This window comes from Piliocolobus tephrosceles, chromosome 5, assembly GCF_002776525.5.
Source record: "Piliocolobus tephrosceles isolate RC106 chromosome 5, ASM277652v3, whole genome shotgun sequence".
Lineage (NCBI taxonomy): Eukaryota > Metazoa > Chordata > Mammalia > Primates > Cercopithecidae > Piliocolobus > Piliocolobus tephrosceles.
In genome coordinates this window covers 96,323,024-96,349,480 of record NC_045438.1, presented here as the reverse complement: position 1 = coordinate 96,349,480, position 26,457 = coordinate 96,323,024, and the positions used below count along the sequence as shown (strand labels likewise).

The window sequence follows — 26,457 nt, the reverse complement described above, 5'->3', positions numbered from 1 at the left end:
TAAGTTTTTCAGAGGCTAGCAAGACATGCCTGTTTGGCCGGGCGTGGTGGCTCACGCCTGTAATCCCAGCACTTTGGGAGGCTGAGGAGGGTGGATCACCTGAGGTCAGGAGTTCGAGACCAGCCTGATCAACATGGTGAAATCCTGTCTCTACTAAAACTATAAAACTAGCTGGCCGGGGTGGTGCATGCCTGTAATTTCAGCTACTTGGGAGGCTGAGGCAGGAGAATCACTTGAACCCAGGAGGCGGAGGTTGCAGTGAGCTGAGATTCACCATTGCACTCCAGCCTGGGCAATAAGAGTTGAACTCCATCTCAAAAAAAAAAAAAAAAAAAAAAAAAGAAAAAGACAGAAGACATGCCCATTTGACCATTTGATGATGACACAGTAGTCCTTTCCCACAAATATTTATTTGGGAAAAATAGGAGGCATGGCATGGTGGTTAAGAGCAAGAGTTCTGGTGCCAGGCTGCCTGGGTTGGAATCTTGGCTTTGCCAGATAATAAATGGGACACCGTTGGACATATTAATCTCCTTTCCTCAGTTCCCTCTTACAAAAAGAGGAAATAATATTACTCACTTATAGAATGAAAAGTTAAATGAGTTAGTACATGTGAAGCATTAAGAAAAGTACTAGCTATTATGTCTATACACAGCAGTTTAGACTTGGAAAGGAACGCTGAAGTCATCTTCTACAACTTCTAAGTGAGGAAGTTAGGCTAGGGATCTCCAATTTCTCAGAGCTAATTTTTCAGCAAAACCAGGACTAGAACTCCGATTTTTAAAAAATCCCAATGTATTTGCATTACTCTACATCAAATTGTTGTAGGTGTTTAGAAAATTGACATTAGATCATCAAAGAGCCTATGGCCAGTTACTCTGCTTTGAAGATATTCTGACTATATTAAGGAATTGCCAAAAAGAATGTTCCAAAGAGAAATAGTTTGTTAACGAACTATTTTTTAATTCATTTGGTCTAATAATCCATGTCTGAGTAGTTTTCCGGTTCATAAATGCCCCATGCTGATTCTTTTACTTTGATGTTTGTAGAAAGAATTCTTTACATTTTATTGACTGAATGCTGATGCAGAGAGAGGCTGGAGGTTAAGAATGTTTCACTTATTTGTCTCCTTTCCGGGTGAGAAGACATAAGTATTGAATTCTCCAAGTATGAGAAGGGGGCCTGTTTGTTCCCTGGCCATGCTGAGTAAGATTCATGTGCACTCCTGTTGTCCACAAATGTAGTTCTTGGCTATGTAATCTCATGGATGCTTCTATTTTCAGTTGCATTTATACAAATGATTACTGAGTAGTTAACTGCATCCCAAACTCCGTGTTAGAAAGTTAGGCATCAGAGATTGAAAGAACAGCTCCTGTTCTCTAGGAGAATCTCATAGCCTGGTGGCGATGAGTAGGGTGAATGAAGAGGGAGGAATAGAGACAACAAAGGCCATAGATACATAAGTAAGCAATATCAAGAAAGGGTGTTGTGAAAGCAATGAGTGAGCCCAGGAGAGACACTGGATGCAGAATGGGTAGAGGAAACTTTCCATGTTGAAGTATGTAAAACAAGACTTGGGGAAGGGCATGCTAGACAGAGCAGACAGCACATGTAAAGGCTAAACAGTCGGAAAAATTGGAAATAGTTTGCATTCCTGGAAACTAGAGTGAAAAGGAGGGGGATGATAAGGAACTGGTATCGGTGAGGCTCAAAAAAAAAAAAAAAAAAAAGGCAGAGATCTTATTATGGCATATAGATGCCACACTCAGCATAGTAGCTGGATTTATCCTGCAGGGAATTGAAGAGCGTTTGAATTTAATTAGGGACAGACAGATGTATAACAAAGGTCAGAGATGGAAGAGACATCTTGGGAAAGCTCCTCAGTTTATTAATTGATGACATGGACAATATAATTGCCTTCCTCTTATCACCCATGAAAAATATTATGTCTTTAAATTGCATCAAACTGTAAAAATAGAAATATTATGTAAAGACAAAGTATTATGAATTAAGAATTTATATTTTAATCCAGTATCTTCTCTACTTGGTGCCTAATAGTCATTTTATTTTATTTAAATCTACTTTATTGAGGTATAATTGACATATCAAAAGCTGTCCATATTTAATGTATACATCTTGATGAATTTGTCTATAAGTATATACCAGTGAAACCATTACCATAATGGTAGTCTAGCTATAGAGCATCTGCTTAATGTCTTTCAGTTAAATGAGATTTTAAAACCTATTAATTTTTATTTATTTATTTTAAATTTCATTCATTTATTTTTTGAGACAAAGTTTCACTCTTTCACCCAGGCTGGAGTGAAGTGGCACGATCTTGGCTCACTGCCACCTCTGCCCCCTGGGTTCAAGCAGTTCTCCTGCCTCAGCCTCCCGAGTAGCTGGGATTACAGGCACCCACCACCACACCCAGCTAATTTTTGTATTTTTAGTAGAGACAGGGTTTTGCCACGTTGGCCAGGCTGGTCTTGAATTGCTGAACTCGAATTCCTGATCTGCCCACTTTGGCCTCCCAAAGTGCTAGAATTACAAGCATGAGCCACCGTGGTTGGCAAAACCTACTAATTTTTAAAGAAAATATAAATGTAAACACAGTAGTCCCTTTTTATCCTCTGTGGAGGGTACATTCTAAGACCCCATGGATGCCTGAAATTGTGGAGAGTACCTAATCCCATATATACTATTTTTTGTCATACATACATACCTATGATAAAGTTTAATTTATAAAATAGGCACAGTAAAAGATTTACAGCAATAACTAATAATGAAATAGAACAATTGTAACAACATACTACAAGAAAAGTTATGTGAATGTGGTCTCTCTCTCTCTCAGTATAATGCCTATGTGATGAGGTGAAGTAAGGTAAATGGTATACAAATTGTGACATATGTTAGGCGACTACTGACCTTCTTAATGAATTGTTTATTTCTGGAATTTTCAATTTAATATTTTTGGACTATAGTTGACAGGGTAACCGAAACTGTGGATAGAGGGGGCAGGTGGGGACCACTGCAGGTTTCGAGAATAGAAAAGCCGGAATAAAAAACTTTCCTGGAGATCCATTTGTTCTGACATGTTAGGATCCATTGTAATTTTGGTTTTCTTTTAAATGATTGAACATGAATGACATGAGAACCTGGAACTATTCGCCATAAGGGCTTATGTCCTATCGGCTCCCACCTCTCAGTCACAGCTTGGGGTGTGTTTGTACGGGCCGGGTCTACTCACCTGAAGTTGGGACTTTCCTGCTAGCTCCTGGTAATATGGTGACTGAGAGTCAGCGAGCTCTGCCTTGAACCTCTGGTTTACCAGAGAGATACTGAGCTCCACCCTCTGCTCCTCAGACACAGCAAGTTCTGTTTCTCTTTCCTGAGTTAAAAAAAAAAAAAAAAAAAAAAAAAGAACTCTGTTAACCTAAACTACAAATAAATGGTTATTTTAGATAATATATGTTGATACTATCTCAAGAAGTGGATTATGAAGGCTTAAGTGTTTTGCAATCAAAATCCTTTTAACTAGAACTTAGAGAAGAGACTAGACTGGTTTAATGAGAATATTTGTGCTTAAATTTCACATTGAAACTAATTAGAAAGTACTATCAAGCCAAGAGAAAGTTTGAAATTTCTCTCAGAAGGAATGATGTATTTAGGCCACCTTTGGAAGCAGGTGGCTAAGAACGGAGGCACAGTTCTGAGGATCTGGACTCGGCTCCATCACTAAGGGCCAAGGGGACATCCTTCTTGCCTGTTGGTCTGGAAACCAGCAGGGGTCTCTCATTGCCCTGAATTCATATGGGTTTCCAGGGCACAGAGCGAGCCCAGAACTCAGTTTCAAACTTGAGTTTGACAGAGTTTTCAACCTTGGATTCCCAGAAGATACTAAGGTCCGTTAGTTTTCTTAAAAAAGTAAAAAATACATCTGCAGAAAGTTGAATATCTCTGGTTACGTACATTGTCTCTTATAGTGAAATTAGAGTTACTGAAGCAATGGAAATTGCCCTGAAGGACAGAGCTCAACGGGTAAATGGTAGCAGATGTATTTCCTCCTTATTTCTTGTCACAAACTCCCCTCTGCCATGGGCGTGGACAACATTGCAGCCTCTCTCTAACTTTAGTAGGACACAAGGAGGATGTGGATCCACATTTAAAAGACTTCTGATGTTTGTTTAAAAGATTTTCATTCATTCAAAAAACACATATTGAGCATCTGTATGGGTGTAGCTTGGTGCTAGGATCAATAGGACACTAAAAAGTCTAACATGCAGTGTTCTTTAGAAGCTTACCATTTTGTCAGGCAAATTGGAATTTTCATGGAACATTTAAATGAATGTGAAATGAAATATTCTGGGGATATTTAATCAGAGAGAGCAACTTGTATTAGTTTTTGAAGAAGATGGGACATAGGGGTTGTGAGAAAAGAGATGACAGATGAGTCATCTCATCTGTCAGAGTAGTGGCCAGTGCTCCTCTTTGCCTTAGGGCACGGTGTTCACTGTGTTCTGTGTTTATTTTTCTCCAGTTTTACACACAGGATTTTGATCATTTTGATATCTATTTGACCTATTCATCCTGGACATGACTGAGAACAAAACCTTCACTCTTACTGTCAACATAGAATTATACTTCAGTGGCGAAAGAGCTTCATAATTGATTGATTGATTCATTCTAACACTTGGTAAGCACCAATACATTTAAGTTCTGTTAGGTGCCGAGGCAAAAGGGCTCCAGCGCTCCACAGCTTATAATTAAATTGTTTCTTGTAACTCCTCTCCCTTTATTCTAGGTCTCAATCTATGTTTCCCCCCTCAGTACCTAAGAAGTCAGAATAAAGAATAGAACAAAGTCACTGACTCTTAATCAAGTGACAAAAATACAGTACTAATATTATTGAATGGATGGTTTATCCATTCTCTTTTCCTGTTTTGCTAAAGAACAAAAACAGACACATGAAGAGCTAGATCGACTCTAGGAACTTCTTACTGTTGTAGGTATCTTGGTATCATTGAGTGCATTATCGAGAATTTCATTGAGGAGGGTGACATCAGGAGTGACAGGGAAAGGCCCAAGTGAGACGCTGGCAACATCTGTGAAAATTTTAAAAATTAAGGACACAAAAATGAGAACAGAGGAGTTTAAATTAGAATGATGTCAAAATTCAATATGCTTTTTTGTCATTCTGAAATTTACAGATGTTAGGTGCCTTCTGAACTCATCTTTTTAAGATCACATAAATACATTCTTGAAAAAATATGACTCATACTCTGTTCTAAATTCTTAATTCTTTCTATTAAAGACCAAAGTTTGGTGCTCCCCTGTATGTGTTATTGTTAAATGCTTTTGCTAGATGAGACCTGATTTTTTCTTTTTGATACTATATAAAGGACGCATAGGCAGATGTTTACCTTGAATTTGCTCTCCTGAGAGTTTTCTTAGAGTACTATCCAAGTTTTTAAAATGTAGATTGCTTTAGCAATCATTGAGGCATAATATTTTAATCAGAAAACCCAAGAGATGAAAGAACATTAAGATGCTATGAATTTCACTTCTTTTAGAACAGATCACCACAGACCATTTCAAATACGTGGCAAATGTTTTGATATTTTTAAAGATCTTCATGGAGTGCAAGTCTAGGTTCTATTCAAGCAAAGAAAAAAGCATCATTGTAATACAAATGCATTTCTATTTTGTAATAAATTACTATTTAAAAAATGCTCAGATAAAATAGTGTTATTGTTAATTGGTTTATATTTAGCCAGAAACAGCTTTCCATTTCAACCTTAATTAGGCTAAAACATAGAATGCCTTAGTTTATTCTTGTGTTTTAGAAAACAGGATATCCTGAAAAATGATTCGATCTTTCCTTACTCCCTGAAGAGCACGTGGTACCTGGGAACTGGCAGTCACAAGTAGTCACTTGTCACTGTGAGGCTCTGTGAAGTAATTGCACTGGGTGTGAAATTGTGCTTCCTAGTGGGGGCATGAGAGTGGGTATCAGAATCATCTAGGCAAGATAGATTTTTGGCTAATAAAGTACATTCCCTGTGACATATCAGAACCTCAAAGGATGTGGTCCCTGGCATCTTCCCCTTCTGCCCTCATTGAAGAATCCTGCTGTGAGCAATTGGGATGGGTATGTTCTGTACTCTGGACTTCACCAGACTATTGCCAATGTAGGGCATCTTCAAACTTTGTAATTCTATGAATAATTGGTTTATGCTACAATTTTTGTTACAATAAGAAAGTGCTTAGCTAGTACCCTAGAAGAACAAATTTTTATTTGGCTATCCTTCCATTTTATTACCTTGAAAATATAAATTATTCACATAATTACAACTAAAAACAATTATTAGGTGGCCGGGGTTTACCTTCGAATGCATTCAGCCTCTTTTAGAGGTTTCTCACTCTTCCTTCACACCTAGGCACCTATTAATATTTCCCAATCAAAATCTAATCTTGACTGTTCTGTGTGTGTACTTCAACCTCAGGTGTCCAGGAGTACTGGGTAAATCATTCTAAAACATTTGTTGCTAGAACTCAAATATATGGTGGTGATATATCACATTATATTATATCAGTTGTCCACTGGTCCCTCAAAGTTTTTATTTAAAAAAATGAAAAATAATTCATAAGAAAGAGGTCATTTTAAGTTATTGTAACTCATCTTACTAAATCTAATCTTGTTATCACAAGAGTTTCTATCAGCTAAAGTATATTAACTACAAATTTAAAGTAGAAATATAAAATTCAATTCTCTTATTAATTTTGATTGTTTTCCCTTTTAAAATGAAGTCAGTACAAAACTTCTTTTTACATGTTTGTATGCGCCTCCTCTAAATAATACCTTTTTGAATAAGACTTGATATTAGGTGTCACAGGTCAAATCTGAGCTGTTTATAAGTGGGAATTAACTATGCAGTTCTTCTTTTTATTGTTAAAAATGCATTTTACTGCTAACTATTTTATAATTAAAATTCAACTGGGCTTGTCCTATTATTATCTACAAGTCAGTCTAGAAATGATAAATTAGCTGAACTTAGGAGAAAACTGAAATATAGGCACAGCAGCTTACTCTGAATGTCAGTAAAGAAAGAAATGGGAAACTAATATTACCATTTATTTACAAATATCTATTTTCTCAATTTCTACATTTTAAGTTATCAAAAATTAATTTCTTAAAACCTTATTCACATTACTAAAAATCAAATGAACTGGGGAATACAATGCCCAGAGAATAGTTTTATTGTATATGTTTAAAAGTATTCTTAGATTATATGGGAAAGTGGGAAGACTGCAGTAGAAATATACATGAAAGAGAAATTTCAAACATCTAATATACACAGGAGAAATGATTTTCCTCTGCCTTTTGGCAAACTCTAGAATAAATAGTAATATTCAATATTGATAAGTGTTGTAATGAGACAGGCTCTGGTCTTTTCTGCCAGTGGGATATTTAAATTGTAACAAAATTTCTGGAAAACAAATTTGGCTAAATTTATTAAAAGCCTTAAAATCCATAGTGTTTGATTTAGTAACCTATTTTTAGAAATTAGTGATTTGACAAAGATTTATGTTTAAATATCTTAATTAAAACACTATTTGTAATGTCAGTTACAATGATACAATGGTTAAGTTGATGACATCTGTATGGATGCAATAGAATGTTGCAAGTCATTAAAATGATAATTTTGAAGAAATTTTAGTGGAACTATAAAATATCCTTTACATCGGGTTAAGTGGAAAAAATGACACAAACTCTAAGTAAAAATGGTCTCAGTAATGTGTATATAATAGAAGAAAGAAGGCAGAAAATAGTAAATGTTCATGATGGTTGCTTCCAAACTGTAAGATATTGAGTGGTTTGGTTTTACCTTTATTCTTTTCTGTATTTTCCAAGTTTTATATGATAAATTTAAATTATTTTACAAGGTTAGAAATATAAGCTAGCTTTGAGAAAGTACATTATAAACAATATCTTCAATTAGAAATTGTTTTATAAATAACATGCTATCATGATTTGAATGAAAGTTTAGAAGCAAAGAAATTAGATCTAAGCTTACCTGCTGAAACCACAATGGTTTCACCAGGCTCTCCCAATGTCTTCTCTGCAGATACTTCATCTTTTCTATTAGTGCAACAGAAAAGAAAGAAGAGGTGGTGAAAGAGAACTTGATGGCAGTAGAGAATATACATTTAAATTTCTTATACTCAGTAGACCTAAAAGTTATAGGAAAACCATACTTTAAAATTGGATTTACCTGGTTTTAAATTACAGAAGTAATTTTTGAATATATTCTCATTGAGGAAAAATTCAAAAAACTCTCCAAAATGGTTATGTTTGACTCCAGTGTTTTCCACTGTAGTGGTTTTGTGTGGTCCTGGGGTTCTGTGGTAGGCAAAGCTGGTCTTTGGGGCCTAATGTTATAGTTCCATTGCACTTACACTGTGTTCTTGACATCAGAGATAATTGATGACAAGATCTGTGACTGAAATATCCTTGTTAAAATCTCAGACCCTCAAGCCTGCATATTCAGAGTCATTAAGCTTATCTAATAAAGTAACTCTTGTGGTTACAGTAATGGGAAAGAGGTAGATTTCTGGGTAATACAGGTTTATTAAATCTGTATTCTGGGCACAGCCATTGCCTGTAATGGTAACTAGCCAGGAAGTTGGTGGTAGGTTCTCAGTGCCATGGAATGATGGTGTGGAAGAGATTCTAGGAGCAGATCCAAGGTCATGGTGTTAGACCTATTTGTGTATAATGTTGGCCAATTCTAACAAGCTTTACTTAGAAAGGAGTAGTGGTGAGAGAGCCAGGTGGGAGGGGGTCCCACACAAAACTCCAACCGGCCTGCCCAATGGGATAGAGCCTTGGGAAGTTTGCGCGGTTTGCAGCGAGGAGGAGCCTGGCCCTGAAAGAACACATTCCTCAGCCCGGGGCCCAGTACAAACATATATCTCAACTTCCTGGGCCCAACACAAACACATTCACACAATTCACACATTCCTCAGCCCTGGGCCCAGTACAAACACATTCCTCCATATATCTCAACTTCCTGGGCCCAGTACAAACACTCCATATATCTCAACTTCCTGGGCCCAGTACAAACACACCATATATCTCAACTTCCTGGGCCTAGTACAAACACACCATATATCTCAACTTTGGAAAAACACCACCCGGAGAGACCCCCAATAAGGTCACAACTGTTTACGGCTTTACTGAAAGCGCGGGGACCAATAGAAAACTGCTAAAGGTACAACTTAAAATGTTAACCAATTGTAATGCTGTAACCAAAAGAATTCCCTTGTTCCTCTATAACCTGTTTACATCGGGCTATAGAAAGCAAGCACATGCATCGTTCGGGGCCCTTTTGTATGTTGAGGAACGGAGGGACCAAGTTCGAACTTGCAGTAAAGATCCTTGCCGCTTGGCTTTGACTCTGGACTCCGGTGGTCTTCTTTGGGGAATAAACGGTCTGGGCAAAACAGCCCCTCCTTTTCCTGTGTGGAACCTGAGATTCAAGCTGCATGTGGGAAGAACTCTAGCAGGGACTCTGGGCTAGCAAGAGTCCCTGTTTTCCCCCTTTTCTTCCTTTCCACCCAGTAAAACCCTGCTTTGCTCACCCTGCAAACCATCTGAGAGTCTAAATTGTCATGGCTGTGGGAAGGACAAGGACCTCATCTTTAGCTAAACTAAGGATAAGTCCTGCAACATTTTTGGCACCCAACGTGGGGTTCGATAAGTAGTGAGTGAAATGGGGACTCAAAACCTCTCATTGTTGCTTCTAAGCCTTTTCATCCTCGGATTTCTGAGGGTAGGGGAAACCATGCCCCCATACCCCATCGCTTCTGGGCATTTTCATGGCCCTTTCCTTCTTTTCTCGGGGTTGAAAAAGGAGCAGTGAGCAGCATCTCCCCGCTGCTCTCCCCTCCCTGCTGGGGCTGGGACACATGGTCTAAGGGTCCTACACAGCTGGCTGGCTTGTTCCCAGCCATGTGTCACTGCAGCAGCCTTCTGCTTCCCCAGCCAAGGGGTCCAGCTCCATCGGACAGTAATTAAACTTCTCCCCTGGTGGAGGAACTCTTGCGTAAGAATAAGAGGTTCTTCTCGAGGCATTTTTAAACTTTTTTTTTCTTTACTCTTCCCCACCCCTTCTGCAGTTAACCTTTAAATTTCTTATTCCCCTTTACCAGGCCAGACCCCCACTCCCAACAACTATCACTGTATTCTTTGCAAAGGTTTGGTTGTGAAATCAAGCCTCCATCTTGTTATACATCTTGAGGGCGTGGCTTGTAATTCCAGTGGCAAGACTTTGTTTACTAATCCTGCTTTAGGGGATGAGCCCTTTCTGGTTTGATATTTGAATGTTTTTCTAAATCAGTCTCTTAAATGACTGGTGTTTCTTCTGCCTGTCTGTGTGTGTACTGGGTGTAATGTCTGTCAAAGAACTCTAATTAATTTGGCCTAAAGACAGACAAGCACTTGGATGTAATTTTTTTTAAGGAAAGTTAAAAGCTGTGGTACCTTTCAGTGCATGTGACTTTATTCTTTAAGAAATAAAAACAACCTTAAAGATTATTGGTAAAATGAAGGTGTCATTAAAATGTAAATAGGTGAACTAAACTATGCAGGTCAGGTGCAAGGTTTGCTAAGTGTTTTGAGGTTATAAACTGCTTTTTGGGTTTTGAGAACTGTCTTGTTGGCTTCATAATAGGTAAGGCCTGGGGACATATGGAACTAATTACACCCTTAACTAAAAAGGCAAACCTCTGCTGCAGTTAGCACACAATTAAAGTAACTTATCAGGTTTTATCTTGAAGTTAAAAATTGTTGGGAGTTAACAATATAACATGTGATTGAAACTACTGCAAACAGATTTACATGCAAGGGGTGTAAGAACAGTAAAATGTGTTTTTATAGTAAAAGGTTATAAGAAGGCATGGAAATGTAAACTTTGGCCTAGGGTTAAAGGATTGTATTAAATTAGATGGAAAAAGGCTGAAGGTTCAAAGAAGTGCTGGAAGAATTGTGGAAATTACTCTTGCAGAAGAGGTTCTTTGTGTGAACATATTGACTAAATTCAAACAAAAGGTATTATATGGTTTTTCCTGTAAATTGAGCATTGAGATAAAACCATAACAAAATTTTCTTCAGGCCCTAATCTGCTCTTTGGCAAAATTTGTAAAGGGTTATAAAAGGTCTTTGCTTCTTTAAGATTTCTAAGTCGTCATTTTGGCACAATAAATAATTTATGGCAATCTGGAATTACATTTCATAATATCAAGTGCTTTAAACATATTTAAAAGGCTTCCCAAAATCAAACTTCAGTTTCAAAATTGTTCTTCCTGACACCTGGCTTTTTGGATAGCCCGGAGAGCCCCTGGAATGTCCAGAAAAGAGGTAAACAGGATTATTTGATGTATTTAGGTACATGGGATTGTCAAAGTGATGTTCAATCTTCTTTAGGTCATATCCGGGTAAATAATGCTGATCTATGTTCCAAAATTCTGTGGGATTTTGAAAATTCTAATGTCTAAAAGTATGCTATCAATCATAATTAAGGTTGTTATGTTAACTTATCGTAAACTACGGAGATAACCAAATTTGTAAATTGTTTCTATCTGTAACTACGCTGGACATTTTGTTATTCACAGACAGTTGCTGTCTTGTTTTTATCCTTTTCAAAAGATGTTTCATAATAAGCTGTAGGACTTTAACAGGTGCTCTCAAATACAGACTTCTGATAACTTTGGAGATTGTAACATTGGAATAAGGGAAAATGTACAGGACTCGTGAGGAGCTGAGATGCTCATGAATATCAAGCCAAACCAGAGTTAACTAAATGGACTGAACTCAGAAAGCTGAAGCAATCTTTTGACTTTTTCTTGGAATATTGCTGATCCTTGTTTTATTTTTCAGAGTCAAGGAAACTTATTTTGAACTATTTATAGCCTTTAAAAATTAAGTAATGTATACTCCTGGGATAAAAATTTGGAGCATGTTTGTTTCTCTCTGCCTGGTTCCTTTAAAATTTGGAAACTATCTGTGAGTATTCTTAACTTATGGCAATATAGTTGTTTGCATCAGTGCAATAAGACTCCATTTTTCTTTTGCAACAAGACACAATTGGAAAAACTGGGTATTTTATCAAGGCTTTGACTGAAAGTGTATGCCTCCCTTTAAGGAGTCCATCTTGACTTACAGAACCAATAAAAGCCTCCCAGTGGGGAAACTGGCCTCATACCCTTGTCTATGCAGTCCCTGTACAGGGTCCTTGACCTATGGTCAGTAAAGAATGTCACTTTCTAACAGGTCCAGGAGCTCCAAGTTTATCTTAGGACCTTAAGAGGAGGGGATCACCCACCTCACAAGCATTTGCGGATACAACCATAGCTGGGGTCAGCATTTAAAAGTCTCACCTGAGATTCCTTGTGGAACGGACATCCATCAAAACCAATCCAAAAGGCTTATGTAGAAATAATTATTATTACTGCACTTCATGTAAATAATTAGGCCAAGTATAAAACCAAAGTCTATTTGCAAACAACTCAGTCCTATTACTATTTTGTTTTTAACAAAAATGAGGACTGGAGAGAGGGAAATTATGTTTCAAAACTTATACATTTGTCATTAAATTCTAAACTCATTAGTTGTTTTTAAGTTTTTGCCTATATTTTAGACTAACCCTGCTTCTTCTGTGAACCAACCAGCAATCTCTGGCTGCAACTCACAAAGAACAAGAGGGATGGGTAATGTAGAAATCTGGATCAATTTCTAGTTCTGAGCAATTATCCTGCAAATCCTGCCAGGTGATGGAATAAATAGGGAATAAATAGGGTGCCCATCACATGGAGGTTTCCTTTTTGGGGAAGTAGGACCAAGGGAAGTAACCAAAGCCAAGCACCATGCACCCAAATTCTAGCAAGCATAACTATAGCTACTAGTTATCTTGGTGTGTCACAAGACATCCTTTTCTCTCCCTTGTTGGAGGACTCAGTTCCACAGTTTCACCTTAGCATTCAGCTTATGATAACGAGTCCATGGAACCCCCTGAGACATATTTTTGTCCCAAACTCAATTCCAAGCTTCTGGTAAAAGCCCTAGGAAGGAAAACTGGATCTGAGGGATCCAGACATGACAACAGAGGTTAAAAGGCACAGCACAGGTGAACATGGCTGATTCCTGCTGATTTAGCCAACCCCAAGCCTCCTGTTTTGTGGATAAAGGCCACGTTAATATCTGTGGTATAAATGAGGTCTAGGGAATTCCAAGGCTACTGACGGTAGCAGGGATAGAGACATAGGTGAGAGCAGATCATTTCCATTCTCTGAGGCCCTCCCTGCTTGATGGGTGCAAGCTGTTTTGGCATTCATGGTGGGAACTGACAAGGTCACTGGGATTTGGGGATGCAAGGATGGAAGAGGGAAAGAGGACACTCTTAATTCTCTCCCTCATGTACCCTGGGCATATGTTAGGAAGAGAAGGAAACCAGAGATGCCTGCTCCCCTCTTTCTAGATGTGTAGCCATTCATCTTCAGTCTGCATCCCTTTCAAATGCATCCCGAACCCCTGGAACTCCTTTAAAAAATGCCTTATTTTTCCTTTCTCCTCCTCTGTTCCCTCTTCACTGATACATAATTTTGTCTTCATACTACGCTCCCCTCAGATGCATCCTCCAGACTGGAAAGAGTTAATTTCCCAAACCTTAAACTGGTTGTCTTAGGATTGGGCTCAGGGGAAAGGAAGCCAGAAGCACAACATGCTGGCAAAAAGGGCCATCAGACTCCAGACAGTCATGCAACCAGAGCCTCAGACAATGACCCCTTCTGCTGGGAATCCTTAAATAGGCCTCTGAGCGAGCTCTGATGGCTGTTTCCCCAAAACAACAGCCCCTGTCAGCAGGAAGCGGTTTTGTCTTTGTTTTTATTCTTAATCCAGTGGTTAGACGTACTTCTTTAGAGTGGGGAATGAGAGAGCCAAGTGGGGAGGGGGTCCCCGGAAAAACTCCAACCAACCTGCCCACTGGGGTAGAGCCTTGGGAAGTTCATGCCATTTGCAGCAAGGAGGAGCCTGGCCCCTCCTCTTTCTGTGTGGAACCTGGGATTCAAGCTGTGGGTGGGAAGCAGTCTAGCTAGGCCAGTGTCCCTGTTTCCCCCTTTTCTTCCTTTCCACCCAATAAAACCCTGCCTTACTCAGCCTTCAAACCATCTGCAAGCCTACATTTTCATGGCTGTGGGATAGACAAGGACCCCATTTTTAGCTGAACTAGGGAAAAGTCCTGTAACAATGGTAGTAATATCTTCTGAAACTCACTGGAAGGTTTGTTACTATAAGCTATTAGGTCCAAAGCGTTGTGTCTGCATTAGTATAATATAGCAGCATTTGACCGATATATTTGATCTAATTTTCTGTGGCTCGTGATGATGACAAGGCCAAGGGGAATGGCTAGGTGTTCTGTTGTTTTACAGTACACTTATCTAGAATTAGTCATAGCCAATAGTATCACCTACATATTTCTGCCACACACAATTCTGCCATATTGTTAATGTGTAATATATAAAATATTATCAATCAGCCTGCCACAGGCTCTGGCCAATCAGAACAGATGTTAACTGTAAACATCGATGACTACAGTTGTACACACAGGCCAGATAAAAAGTTAGTCTCTATAGTGGAATTTGAAATCAGCTATTCTTGTTATTTTTTTCTAGTATTATACGATGTACTTAATAAATGGTTTTTATGGAGACCATATTTAACAACTCTCATTATATCAAACATTATAGCACTCATAGCCTAGACAATTTGTTTTTTACTTTACAGATCTTTGTTTATAGTAAGATCACCTTCCTCTTAATATCACTTTCATCTCCTTCTGTGTCTTGCTGTAAAAACAAAATAATAACCAAAATAATAGCTAGTAAAATGCTGGCTATCGCATTAGTCACAAGTCAACAGTCCATTTTGTGCAGGACCCTGTGATGATGTTTTCTTACCCTTTACTAAAAGATGTGATTCTGCCATTAAACTGGCAATCTGTACCATCACCAAGGATCTGTAATTTGGGAAGCTGAGCTACTCAGTTCTTCCACTGGCTTTATTTCAAAGTCATTCGAAATTGGTAGACTTACGGGTTAGTCAGGTGAGAAAATTTTACTTTGTCTTCTTGGAAAGGATTAAAGTAAAAGATAATTTCTTTTCTTTTCTTTCTTTCTTTCGTTTTTGAAAACAACTTGGTAACCATAGCTAATGTAAAATGTTTGTTTCATGTTCCTTTCTTTCTCTCCAGCAATGCTGGCAGGTACAGGAATAGATGAAATGCTTCTATTTCCTTTTCTTTCTGGCTTGGGTAATTGTTCCTTATAGTTTTTAATGGTTCTCTGTCAAGATTTGGTACATTCTGTTGATTTTTTTTTCTTATGGATGGACCCTGAGTTGCCTTCTTTTTCTTTTTTAAAAGTGGAAGCATCAGTAAAGTGTTATCCTATATTTAAATGAGAAGAATCAATATGTCTGTGTTTTGTGAACAAAGGTAATACTCTAGTACTAAGATTTTCCTTAGTCACATTATTTCTCCTGGCAATCTCTTTTTAAAATCTGTAAGAGTGGCTTGGTAGACATAATTGATTAACAAAATATATGAGGATTTTGCTCAGTTTTGTACAGTAGGTGGGAAAGTATGAAACAGTTCCTGCCCTTGAGCAGTTTATACTCCTACAGGAAAACTGGAGAAAGCAAGGGAGTGTTCAATAAAAATATAAGTGCCAAAAAGAGTACAAAGTTCAAAGCAGGAAGAGATTGCAGTAAACTCAAATAGTCCATTAAGACATCCTGGTGAGGTGGGATTCCACCTGGAGCCTGAACGAGAGTTGAATTTTGATTGATGGAGTGGAAAAGGCAGATTCTTCCAAGCAAGAGGGAAAGGCTAGGGTCAGAATCCGAATGAATAGTGTGTAGTCAATATGCAGTGAGGAAGAGTGAGGAAGAGGCATGGTGGCAGCTGTGGAATCATGGATAATAATAATGGGAGGCCAAGTTGGAAAGGTTAGGAGGTAAAAGGTCTGGATTAGTTAGTTCGGCTTCTGCCTCAGTGAAGGTTCTAGCAAGAAACAGATGACTCACTCATAGTGGGGTAACTGGTGCAAAGTTCAATAAAGGGATTATTTATGAAGTTGTGTGAAGAGTGTAAGAGCAACCGCAAGGGAGAGTGCAGTACCCCACATTTTCAGTAACAGTGGGGTGCTAAAACTATCCTTGGGGCCAGAAGGGATGAGAGGAGACCAGGAGCCAGCCACAGATAAGGCCCTCTGGAAAGAACGGCCTGGCGGGAACTGAGCTGAAGCTGAAGAAGGCCAATAGGCCTTAAAGACTCTGCAGGTGTGTGTAAATTTTCTGCCAGCATTCTCTTCTCTCTCTGATTTCTTCCTCCTCACTGGCTGGCCGTAACCAGAAGCCAGAGGCAAGGGATGCCAGTGATGCAGTACTTACCACTCAGCCTCCTGCACACGGAGGTGGGCTGGAGAAAGTCGGGGGTAGATATTCAGAACGGCAAGAGGAAGATGTAGGAATCTTTTGAAGGCCATTGAACAGGGCTTAATGTAATAAAAGGAATATTTCAGACTTATGAATCTAGCAGCAGTTATGTAAGTTAAGGAGAAGAAGAGGTTAGAGGCGAGGAAATCTGTCAGGGAGATCAGATTAGAGATTTTTCACAGAGTATATTAATAAGGTCCTAGACTAGGTTAGTGGCAAAGGGAATAGAAACAAAAGGGATAAATATGAAAGGCATTGTAAAATACTGTCAGTAATTCGTATGGCCAAATTTGTGTCTCTCTTTGTAGTATTATCTTCAGATTTAGACTTCTAAATGCCATAAGATGTATGTAAGTTTAGAGTTTTTTGTGAGTGTTTGTGAGTTTAGAGTTTGACAACAACTTCTCTCTTCTTTAATCATTTAATCTAATGTAGTTTTCCTTTTCTCTTTATTTTGTTTTTTGATTTTCTTATTTGATACTCAGTTCTTGTTGAGGATATAACTTAGAGCTTTAGTAATTTAGTCTGAGGGATGTTAACACTTTACAAAATACCAAGTGAGAGTTCAAAATTCAAGTTGTTCTTTGATTGTATTAAATCTTTTCTTGAGGTAATTAATAATTGTTTACTATAAATTCAAAAAATCAAACTATTTTAATTTCTCTATTTCTTATAAGTGAAGGTGCACATTAGATACATATCACATAGTGATTAATTCATTTTGTCTGCAAACAATGCAAACATCTATCTAAATCTATAAGGTCTATTTATATTTGTTTTATGTACTGATTTATCTTCAGTATATTATATGCAGGAATTGTCTGTCAGAATAATCTATGCAGATCTTAGTGGCTGACATAAAATCCTACAGGTAGAATAGCTTAGTTTCACTCCGTTATACTATCTTTTTAAAGTCAAGAGCACACACACACTCTATATTGGGTACTTGCCTCTCAGGGAAACTTCTCTGTTTTATTCTCTGCAAAAAGATAAAGATAAAAAGTAATTTTACCAGGAGATAATGCCAACTGAAGAGCTAAAGTCTATTTTCATTCCCTTCTCCCTTAAACTACACTTCAACCTGACTGTACCATATTATTTTGCAAGAATAAAATTTCTATTGGCCTAATCAGATACCTCCAAGCACATCTTCAACTAACTATTATGCTGTGGAAACCAATTCAAAAGGCCTAGGGGCTGGAGCCTGGGAACTATTCGTGCAGTGTTCCAAATAACCATGTGGTGTTTAGGCTCACCTGCTGGAGAAGATCCAGGTGCTCCTGGGAATTGCTGAAGTTTTTTCCAATGTCAAAGAGGCAGAAGGTCTCCTGCTGGCAGACGCTGACCCAGTCCTGATATTCCCCTGTGTCAGGGATGCGATCCAGAAAGATCCGATATGCTTCCCATACTGCTTCCTGACACACTGTAATACAGAGTCATTAGGGGTGGAAAATGGCCATGCCCTAAGAGACTCCCCATACCCAATCCCAAGCAAAGTCTAATAACATGGAAAATTATTTCATGGCTTATGTTGACACACAAATTTACAGTCTCTAAAAGTTAATTCATTTAACAAATATTTATTGAGTACTTATATGCTATGGAGAAAAAGGAAAGCAAGAAAATAGGGAATATTGTGTGTGTGTGCGTGTGTGTGCATGTGTGTGCGTAGGTATGTGTGTGTAAAACTACAGTTTAAAATAGAGTGGTTGAGGAAGACCTCACTGTAAAGGTGACTTTTGAGCCATTTGGGAAAAGTAAAGTCTCCCAGTTTGTGGAGTGCTAGGGGCATTGAAGGAGCAGGGAGGATGTCATTGTGGCCAGAGCAAGGTTGAGAGTAATAAAGGATGAAGATAGAAAGATGTGGTGAGGGCCAGGTACGGTGGCTCACGCCTGTAATCCCAGCACTTTGGGAGGCTGAGGCTGGCGGACCACCTGAGGTCAAGAGTTCGAGACCAGCCTCAACCTGGAGAAAGCCCATCTCTACTAAAAATACAAAATTAGCCAGGTATGTTGGTGCATGCCTGTAATCCCAGCTACTCAGGAGGCTGAGGCAGGAGAATTGCTTGAACCTGGGAGGCAGAGGTTGCAGTGAGCTGAGATCACGCCATTGCACTCCGGCCTGGGCAACAAGAATGAAATTCAGTCTCAAAAAAAAAAAAAAAAAAAAGAAAAAGAAAAAAAGAAAGATGTGACGAGGTGAACACAGATTGTGTAGGGTTTCGCAGACCAGCAATCTCCAAACTGAAGTACAGGGCCCCTGGCTGTCCTTGAACACTTTCCAAGTGATGAGCAGGCATACAACATTTAAAAAGAATCAATTTCCAGGTCTCCATTTTCCTGTACAAATTTCCTAAAATTGGTCTCCCTAAAGACACACCTCTTCATTAGCACTTCCCTTTTGGTCAGAATCCTTTCCCCATTCATCCATCCCTACTCTTATTGTGGCACAGTGCCTCTAGGTTACCACACCAAGGAACAATTTGCAATAACAGTACTGAGTTTGAGAAAGGGAGTGAACTGAGTTGAGGGATAACACACATTTTGGCAATCTAGGGGATTTATGATTCTTTGCTTTCAACAAATTAGAAGGAGTCCTAATAGGTTGACAGCTGATTGATAGATCATTAAAAATAATGATGACAGATCATGATGTGATTATTGGCATATAATGAAAAAGGAATTTAAAGAACAAGAACAGTGCTGTAACAAAACTCCATCTGTTCCCATCTACTTATTTATGTAAAGGAGTTTTCTCAACACCTAACTGAAACTAAGTAAGATAATAGGGATAAAATTGATGTTAAATTTAGTCTCATTTTAGCAATGCACAATATAAATAACGACAAATTGTATATGAACGATTAGAGGAGCAAAACCAAAGCAATCACTTTGATTCAGAGGCAGAAGCTAAGGAAGCGTAAGCTACAGATCCTTTTTTAACATTGATTTCTTCCAAAGCCCTGTTTAGAATTTTGCATTTGCGATTTTGTATTTACAAACATTAACAACCACAAAGCTTGAATCTCACTCTATATCCATCAACAAAAACTAAAACTATATGTGTTTAGTTTTAATTGATTATATATTAAAAAGTGATAAATGCAACTGAATCCAGAAGAAATTTTTTTACACACTTATAGTCACAAGAAATAAAAAATGTGATTTCAATTTATGTTCATGTTTTTGTTACCAAAAAGTATTTTAGAGCAATCAATAACAGATTTTTCAAGCATAAACATAAATTACATTAAAATGGGACTTTGAGAAGTGGAATGGAAATGTGAGTGTATGGAGAAAAAGGAACCATGTGACATTTCCTACTGTTAAGAAGAATTTGCTCACATATCTGTTAAAAGAATTTGATGGTAAATATTGAGTGGCTGTGGTAGATTCTACTGGATACATAAGAAAGATCCAATTCTAGTTTTATTTTAAATATCAATATTTACAACTCACCAAAAATTACAACCTATTTATTAACTTAAACTTGCCAAAAAATTTTAGATGTCAATGGAAAAGCATGAGAGGGGATTATATAGCTTAAAAGTTGTTTTAGGGGCTCAAGTGAGCAAAAAATGTTGGAAGTCTCCCTATAAGCATTTGTAATATGTTGATTTTTACCTCTAGAGCAATGGAAACAATTGGAGCCTTTAGGGCAGAGGCTGACACCATCTGACTTACTAAAGAAACACTGAAAGAAAAGTTGCTGTGCTGAGAAAAAGGACCGTGGGGAGGAATAGGGTGAGAGGAGACCAATCTGGAGACTCTTATGCCTGTATGTTTTTCCCTCCTCCCCACTTATTCCACGTCTGCATTTCTCTTAGATTTCTGTTTGATCAATATCAGCTCAGGTCATTTACCAGCAGCAACCTGACCAGAACCTTCAAGGTAATTGTTCTTTTAATGAGTAACCCACAAAGACAGGAGAGGGTGCAGTCCTGACCGCCTCAAAGGTGCCATTTGGTTTCTCACACTGGGGAAAATAACAGGGATCAACATGTGGGAAGCAATGGAGTACCTCACCTTGCAGAATTCATTTTTGTGAACTGTCTAATGTCAGGCAAGGATCAAGAAGTTTTAATGCCTTGTCTGATACAAACCAGCAAGCTGTCTCTGATCCTTCATCTCTAGTCAATAGTCTACATAATATGCAAGAAGGAAACGGCACTTAGATGTTTTCAGCTTCGTCCAGATCCTAACAGTTGTATGTCCAGTCTAAGCAAACCAGCCGCCTTTGCTAGCCTTCTTTCCTACATAGTCCATACTCTCTCTCTGGGGATGTTGTCTTGTAGCTACTTCAATTCAAAACCTATGTAAGTGCCAGAGATACAACAATACATAAAATAAACTAGCACTGTCTCTGGTGACTTTCATGGTTAATATCTAAGTGTTGGTGAGTTTCATGGACAATATCTGTGTGTGAAATATCCGGGAAGATATGTGATAATCTCTTCTGGTTACAAGTTAGGCACAACCTTTGAGTGTATGGCTTTTGGTCTCAGATTAAGACTTGTTTTTATTTCATTCCAATTTAAGTCTTGAACTAATTGTGTTCTTTGTTGAGCCTAGCTGCTCCCAGTTGAGCCCAAACTCAGACTGGCAGGCATCATAACTCATGTAGACAGATGTATACAGAAGTTCATTTTCCTGGGTGCTATGTAGCCTGAGGATGCATTACCAGTTATGCAGAGATTTCTGCAGGCAGTTCCTGTCATATTGTTGGGGAGACTGAGGTTGAGCAGTCAAGTAGGAGGTGCTATTTTTGTTGCTTGCATCTTCTTCCCAGTTCTGCTCCTTTCCCTGCTGTCCTTTCTCCTACCACAGGACACAGAACTACTCAGAACCTTCCATAAGGGCCCTGAAAGAATCTTCTTCCTAGAGCACAATGTCTGAAGTTGCTTGAAGAAGTATCTCCCTGTGACATTGTAGTTTACAGGAATCATAATGTTAAGGAGGAAATCTCAGACTCTTTCTGAGGGGCAGGCTTTCTTTTTCTGTGGCTCCTCTGATGTCAGTTTTCTCTTGGACGCTTCTCATAAGCCAGGAGGCATAGAATCTTTCCATGATTGGCAGCACAAGCCCACAACCCACCAGGATAGTCCCCCATCCTTACTGGGGGAGTATCAAAAAAACCCTTGAAAGTTGAGACATCAAAGGACCTCAGGGCTGGGAGGGATCTGAAAACTTCTCAAAATTGGAGTTTTCTAAACCTTTGATTTACCTGTTCTGTACTATCCTCCTTTGAACCTACTGGGAGGGACTGCCACAGTGATTCTAAAGAAATCCAGCACCTTCGCCTCCCCCCGACCCCAGTGTTCCCACAGTTGCCAGCCGATGCCTGAAATCTGATCACAGAATGTCAGCTTCCCTGCTGAAGGTCATATCCTAAGTCATTTGATGATGTAGGAAGAACCCCAGGGAGCACATACCCTGGAGGCCAGACACGGCAGTCTGTAATTGGAAGTCCTGGCCTGCAGACAGTTATTCGCAATTAGTATTGTTAGACCAATGGTATGTGAAAATGAGCAGTACAGGGTTGTGCACACATTAGAGGGAGAAATAACACACTGAAATGGGAGTCAGGACACTTAGTTCTACCCCTGTTCTGCTGCCAGCTGTGCCCCTGAACATGAAACTTTACTTCATCAGATCTCAGTTTTCTTATCTGTACAAAGGGAGAGTTGGCTAGATGTTCTCTAGATTAGTGATTCTAGAACCTTAAAGTACAAATGAATTTTACCTGTAGAACTTGTTAAAATGCAGATTCTGACAGTAAGTCTCAGTTTGGATCTGTGATTGTGATTCTGTATTTCTAACAAGTTTCCAGGTGGTGGTGATGCTGTTGATCTGTAGACAACAGGGAGTAGCAAGAACTAGGACCCTATCCATCTTTAACCTTCTCTAAGGCACACATAAATGTGAAAGAAAGATCTAAAAGATCTAGGTTTTTTTTTTTTTTTTTTTTTTTTTTTTTTTTTTTTTTTGGGATGGAGTCTCACTCTGTTGCCTAGGCTGGAGTAGAGTGACGCGATCTTGGCTCACTTCAACCTCCACCTCCTGGATTCAAGCGATTCTCCTGCCTCAGCCTCCTGAGTTGCTGGGATTACAGGCCTACGCCACCAGCTACTTTTTGTATTTTTAGTAGAGACAGGGTTTCACCATATTGGCCAGGCTAGTCTTGAACTCCCGACCTCAAGCGATCTGCCTACCTCGGTCTCCCAAAGTGCTGGGATTACAAACGTTGAGCCACCATGCCTGGCCAAGACCTAGTTTTTGGTGTTGGGTAGGGGAGACAGAGAGGGAGGGAAATGGAGGGAGAGACACAGGTGAGGGTGAGGGGAGTCTGAAGGGAGGCATCCGTATAGCAAGAAGTTTGGCTGGAGCACAGAGTTCAGCCTGTAGTTAGCAGAAACACACTTGCCTCTTTTGCATTTGTGCTTTGAGATAAGCACATTTATGATTCTACCACAAAGCTCAGAACATTTCACTGTGTTGCTTTTAAGCCCTGGAAAATGAAATAATTCAATGTTCCATTTGATTTGGGAATATGGGTGCTTTCTCTCCTAAGTTTGAAAGATGTCAACAGATAATTTTTGTAAAAGTAGCAACAAGAACAGTAAGTGGGTCTCTCTGTCAGAGGAACACTGCTTTGTAGCTGGGTCTTATTTCTTGTTTCTTTGTGAACCAATTTGTTTGACTTAAGAAACCCATGCTGATGAATAGTAAAATTTCATATTACCTAGGGGCAGCCATAAAGATAATGGACTGTCATTGCTGTGGGGAGAAAAACAATGGTTTGTTTCATCCAGGGAAACAAGAATGAAGGAGGCAACCTAATCAAGAATAAAGAGCTGAGAATAAAAATTCAGAGCTAAAAATTTTGTTGCAGCAATAAATAGTCTATTCTAAATACTTGCAGTGAATCCTATTTGTGAATGTTGTAAAGAATTAGAAGTTACATGAAAATAGGAATAGTTGCATTTATATTCAGTGTGATGCAAACACTATATGTACATCCATCCCTGAGCAAACGACATGGAATTTACCAGGGTCATTATCTGATCAATGTGTAGGCACACTCGAAATTAGTAATTTAGGCATGTCAGTGTCTTTTCTCTATTTTCCCAATGGGCCCTTTGTGTTCTGTGTACACCAACAAGCATTGGCTAGTACCTGCTCTGTGGAGATGCCCTTCTATGACCTCAGAATAGTAATACAGTGCCCCTGATTTTCTATAGTGAGAGTCTTCTTTCAGACTATGATCCAGTACTTTTCACTTTTCTATGGGCGTGGCTTCTTTCAGAAAGTGAATATCTTTTTACTTCCACAGAAAATGATACACATGAGGAACAATAGACTTGATATTTTTGAGACTGTTAGTTAATTATGCTTCCAAAGCCCAATAAGAATTCTTCAGATTAATTTAACCTGGACACATCTAATAGAAATAGACATCCAAGAAGTTTTCTGGATGTTAGCATTATGAAATGGGTACTCAGTTGTCATAGTGTACAACACGTCACAGGCTGAAATTGAACCAGCTTGCTCTAGTAGATGGGCTTTAAATAAAGCAGGGTGGCTCTGCTTTTTGGAATGGAAGCAAACATCTAGTGTGATCAAGGTAGAAATCAGTAAAACTCTCAACTTTCGCATGTAAGACAATTGAATTTAGGACTCAGAGAGACAAGATATTCTGCATTATTTGGAGCCACCTGGGGAATTTTAATAGTAGCTACCAAAGATTTTTTTTTTTTCTTTTAAAAAAGAAGCCGTGAGAGTTTTGTCATCCATAGTTAGTGAAAAGGATAGTCACTGATGGCTGTGCTGTGATTAACTCCTTAATGGTTTCTGGGAATGCCATCAGAATCCTGTTAAGCAGTCTTGGTTTAGGTAAAAAGTGGACTGTAACACTGCTAGAAACCACTGTAATTGTGTTGTAAATTCTGCTAACACTCCTGCATTATATTTTGGTAACCACTCTTAATTCGTTTCTCCTCTGCACTTCAACCGCCTCTAGGTTTCCAAACTTTAAAGTTTCTGCTGGATCATCAATACACTAACTTATAAGAGGATCTGGATTGTAATGTTGCTTTTGAAAAATGAAATCTTAAGTCATAAATCAATTTGCTTAGATCCCTGACATTGCAATCATCTTGTGCTTCTTACTCATATGAACAACATTAAAATGCAATATTGAGCATTGGCAAAAATAAAAAAATAAAGGGGTAAAATCTGGATGCCAAGGTTTTCTGATGATTTATAAATGCCCTTTTGGTTCTATGCTGCACAAGACATTACTTTAAACCATAAGAGCTGATATCTACCATAGTTTTGAATGTTCATTATTCATTACTATCAGATTACCACTAGGTTGATTTTTATAATTCTTGTGGCTAAATGACAGACCTGGAAGTTTTAGGCTAAAGACAACCTATGGATGAATGAAAGGGAAGGGATGGAAATAACACAAGGCTAAACAGGTTTCATCTCTTTCCTTACCTCTCAATCTATAATAAGCTTGAAGACTGGCTAAAATCTGTTTCATGGATTCCTGTGGACAGACTTTAACCCCCGTTGGGAAAAATGCAGATCTTTTTGTTCGATGCTTTGCCAAATCGAAAATTCGTCTCATAGTTGACATTTTGTACATTTTTTCAGTACTTTCAGTTGTTTCATTTCTTGGGGGATTGTGTATGTCTTTAGTTTCAGAATGGTATATGTTAATGGAGATATCTGTAAAAGAAAGATTGATATCCTGGTGAATATATACATTTATGTGATATATGTGACATATATGGATAAATGACTGAAATAAACTGAAAATTACAATCCTCTAGTTTATGAAATTTCTACCTTGGTGCAACTGCTAAACGTAATATTCCAAATGACAAGGCATTTTCAGAAATAAGGGAATAGTATAATGAGCTGATCAAGCGTATTTTTAAAAAGCCAATGTCTCAAATCATCTTGCCTTTAGGAACTGCCAAATATTGAAACCATTTCCCACACATCTTTCTAAAAATCACTCCCCACTTAGCACTCAAGGCTCTCAAGAGATGTCTCTTATGATAGATAATATCATTTAAGCAGGGAATGATATAGCATTGCGGTGCCCTGAGGTGTACTGTTGATGAGGAAGTGGAGTGCTTCTAAAAACCTAGGGGAAAAAGGCAGCAAAATAACCTTCCTGCCTATTAGTGGCGGCCCTAGGAATTCTATATGGGCAGGGCTCAGAGCATGGCAATGTGGCTGAAAGTGGGTTGGAGCAAGGATATATCTTAGAGTTGCATTTACAGTGCAAGCTTTGCCGTTTCATGAAGCATGGTAAGAGGCAGGATGAAGCGGGAGGACGCCAAGGGGGAGGCTGGCAGAGAATGTAACTCTCTTCTAAGCCATTTCATCCTGCTGGCATGGCTGGTATCTATTAGGGTTAGGTCTAGACTGCATTTTTAACTTTCTGGACCTCTCATAATAATAACTTAGATTCATCAAACACTTTTTAATTTTGAATTTTTATATGTATTAACTCATATCCTCACAAAAGCTTTACTACATAGGTGAAACAGATATCATTTTTCTCAGTTCATCAGCGTTTAGGGTACTGAGGCTCGGAGTGGCAGTGTGTGTTAACAGTGCAGTCAGATCTAAGTTACACATAAATGTGAAAGACAGACCTAGTTTTTGATGTTGGGTTTGGGAGAAAAAGAGAGAGAGGGAAAGAGAGGGTGGCAGAGAATGTTAACAGTGTAGTCAGATCTCAATCATTCCTCCTCTACTCCATCTCTGTCCTTTTATCCATTCTACCTTTAAAAAAAATTATTGATGAACAGTTGGGACCTCTTACTATGGCCTCTTGAGGCTCCAAACATGTGGCTTATAGAGACTTATAATCCCATTTT

General features: G+C 38.6%; 1 protein-coding gene across 2 annotated transcripts in view; it reads right to left on the bottom strand.

Moving 5' to 3' along the window:
- Window positions 1-26,457, bottom strand: part of IMPG1 (interphotoreceptor matrix proteoglycan 1) — a 147,184-nt gene that overhangs the window by 89,992 nt on the left and 30,735 nt on the right. The window contains exons 2-7 of one of the 2 annotated variants that reach the window (XM_023219278.2): window positions 25,058-25,291; window positions 17,812-17,978; window positions 17,506-17,534; window positions 8,079-8,143; window positions 5,002-5,105; window positions 3,251-3,391 (exon numbers count right to left, since the gene is read on the bottom strand). In XM_023219278.2, coding sequence (XP_023075046.1) covers window positions 3,251-3,391; window positions 5,002-5,105; window positions 8,079-8,143; window positions 17,506-17,534; window positions 17,812-17,978; window positions 25,058-25,291 — 740 coding nt within the window. The remainder of the gene's footprint in view (window positions 1-3,250; window positions 3,392-5,001; window positions 5,106-8,078; window positions 8,144-17,505; window positions 17,535-17,811; window positions 17,979-25,057; window positions 25,292-26,457) is intronic. The other variant, XM_023219279.1, reaches the window with a different exon arrangement.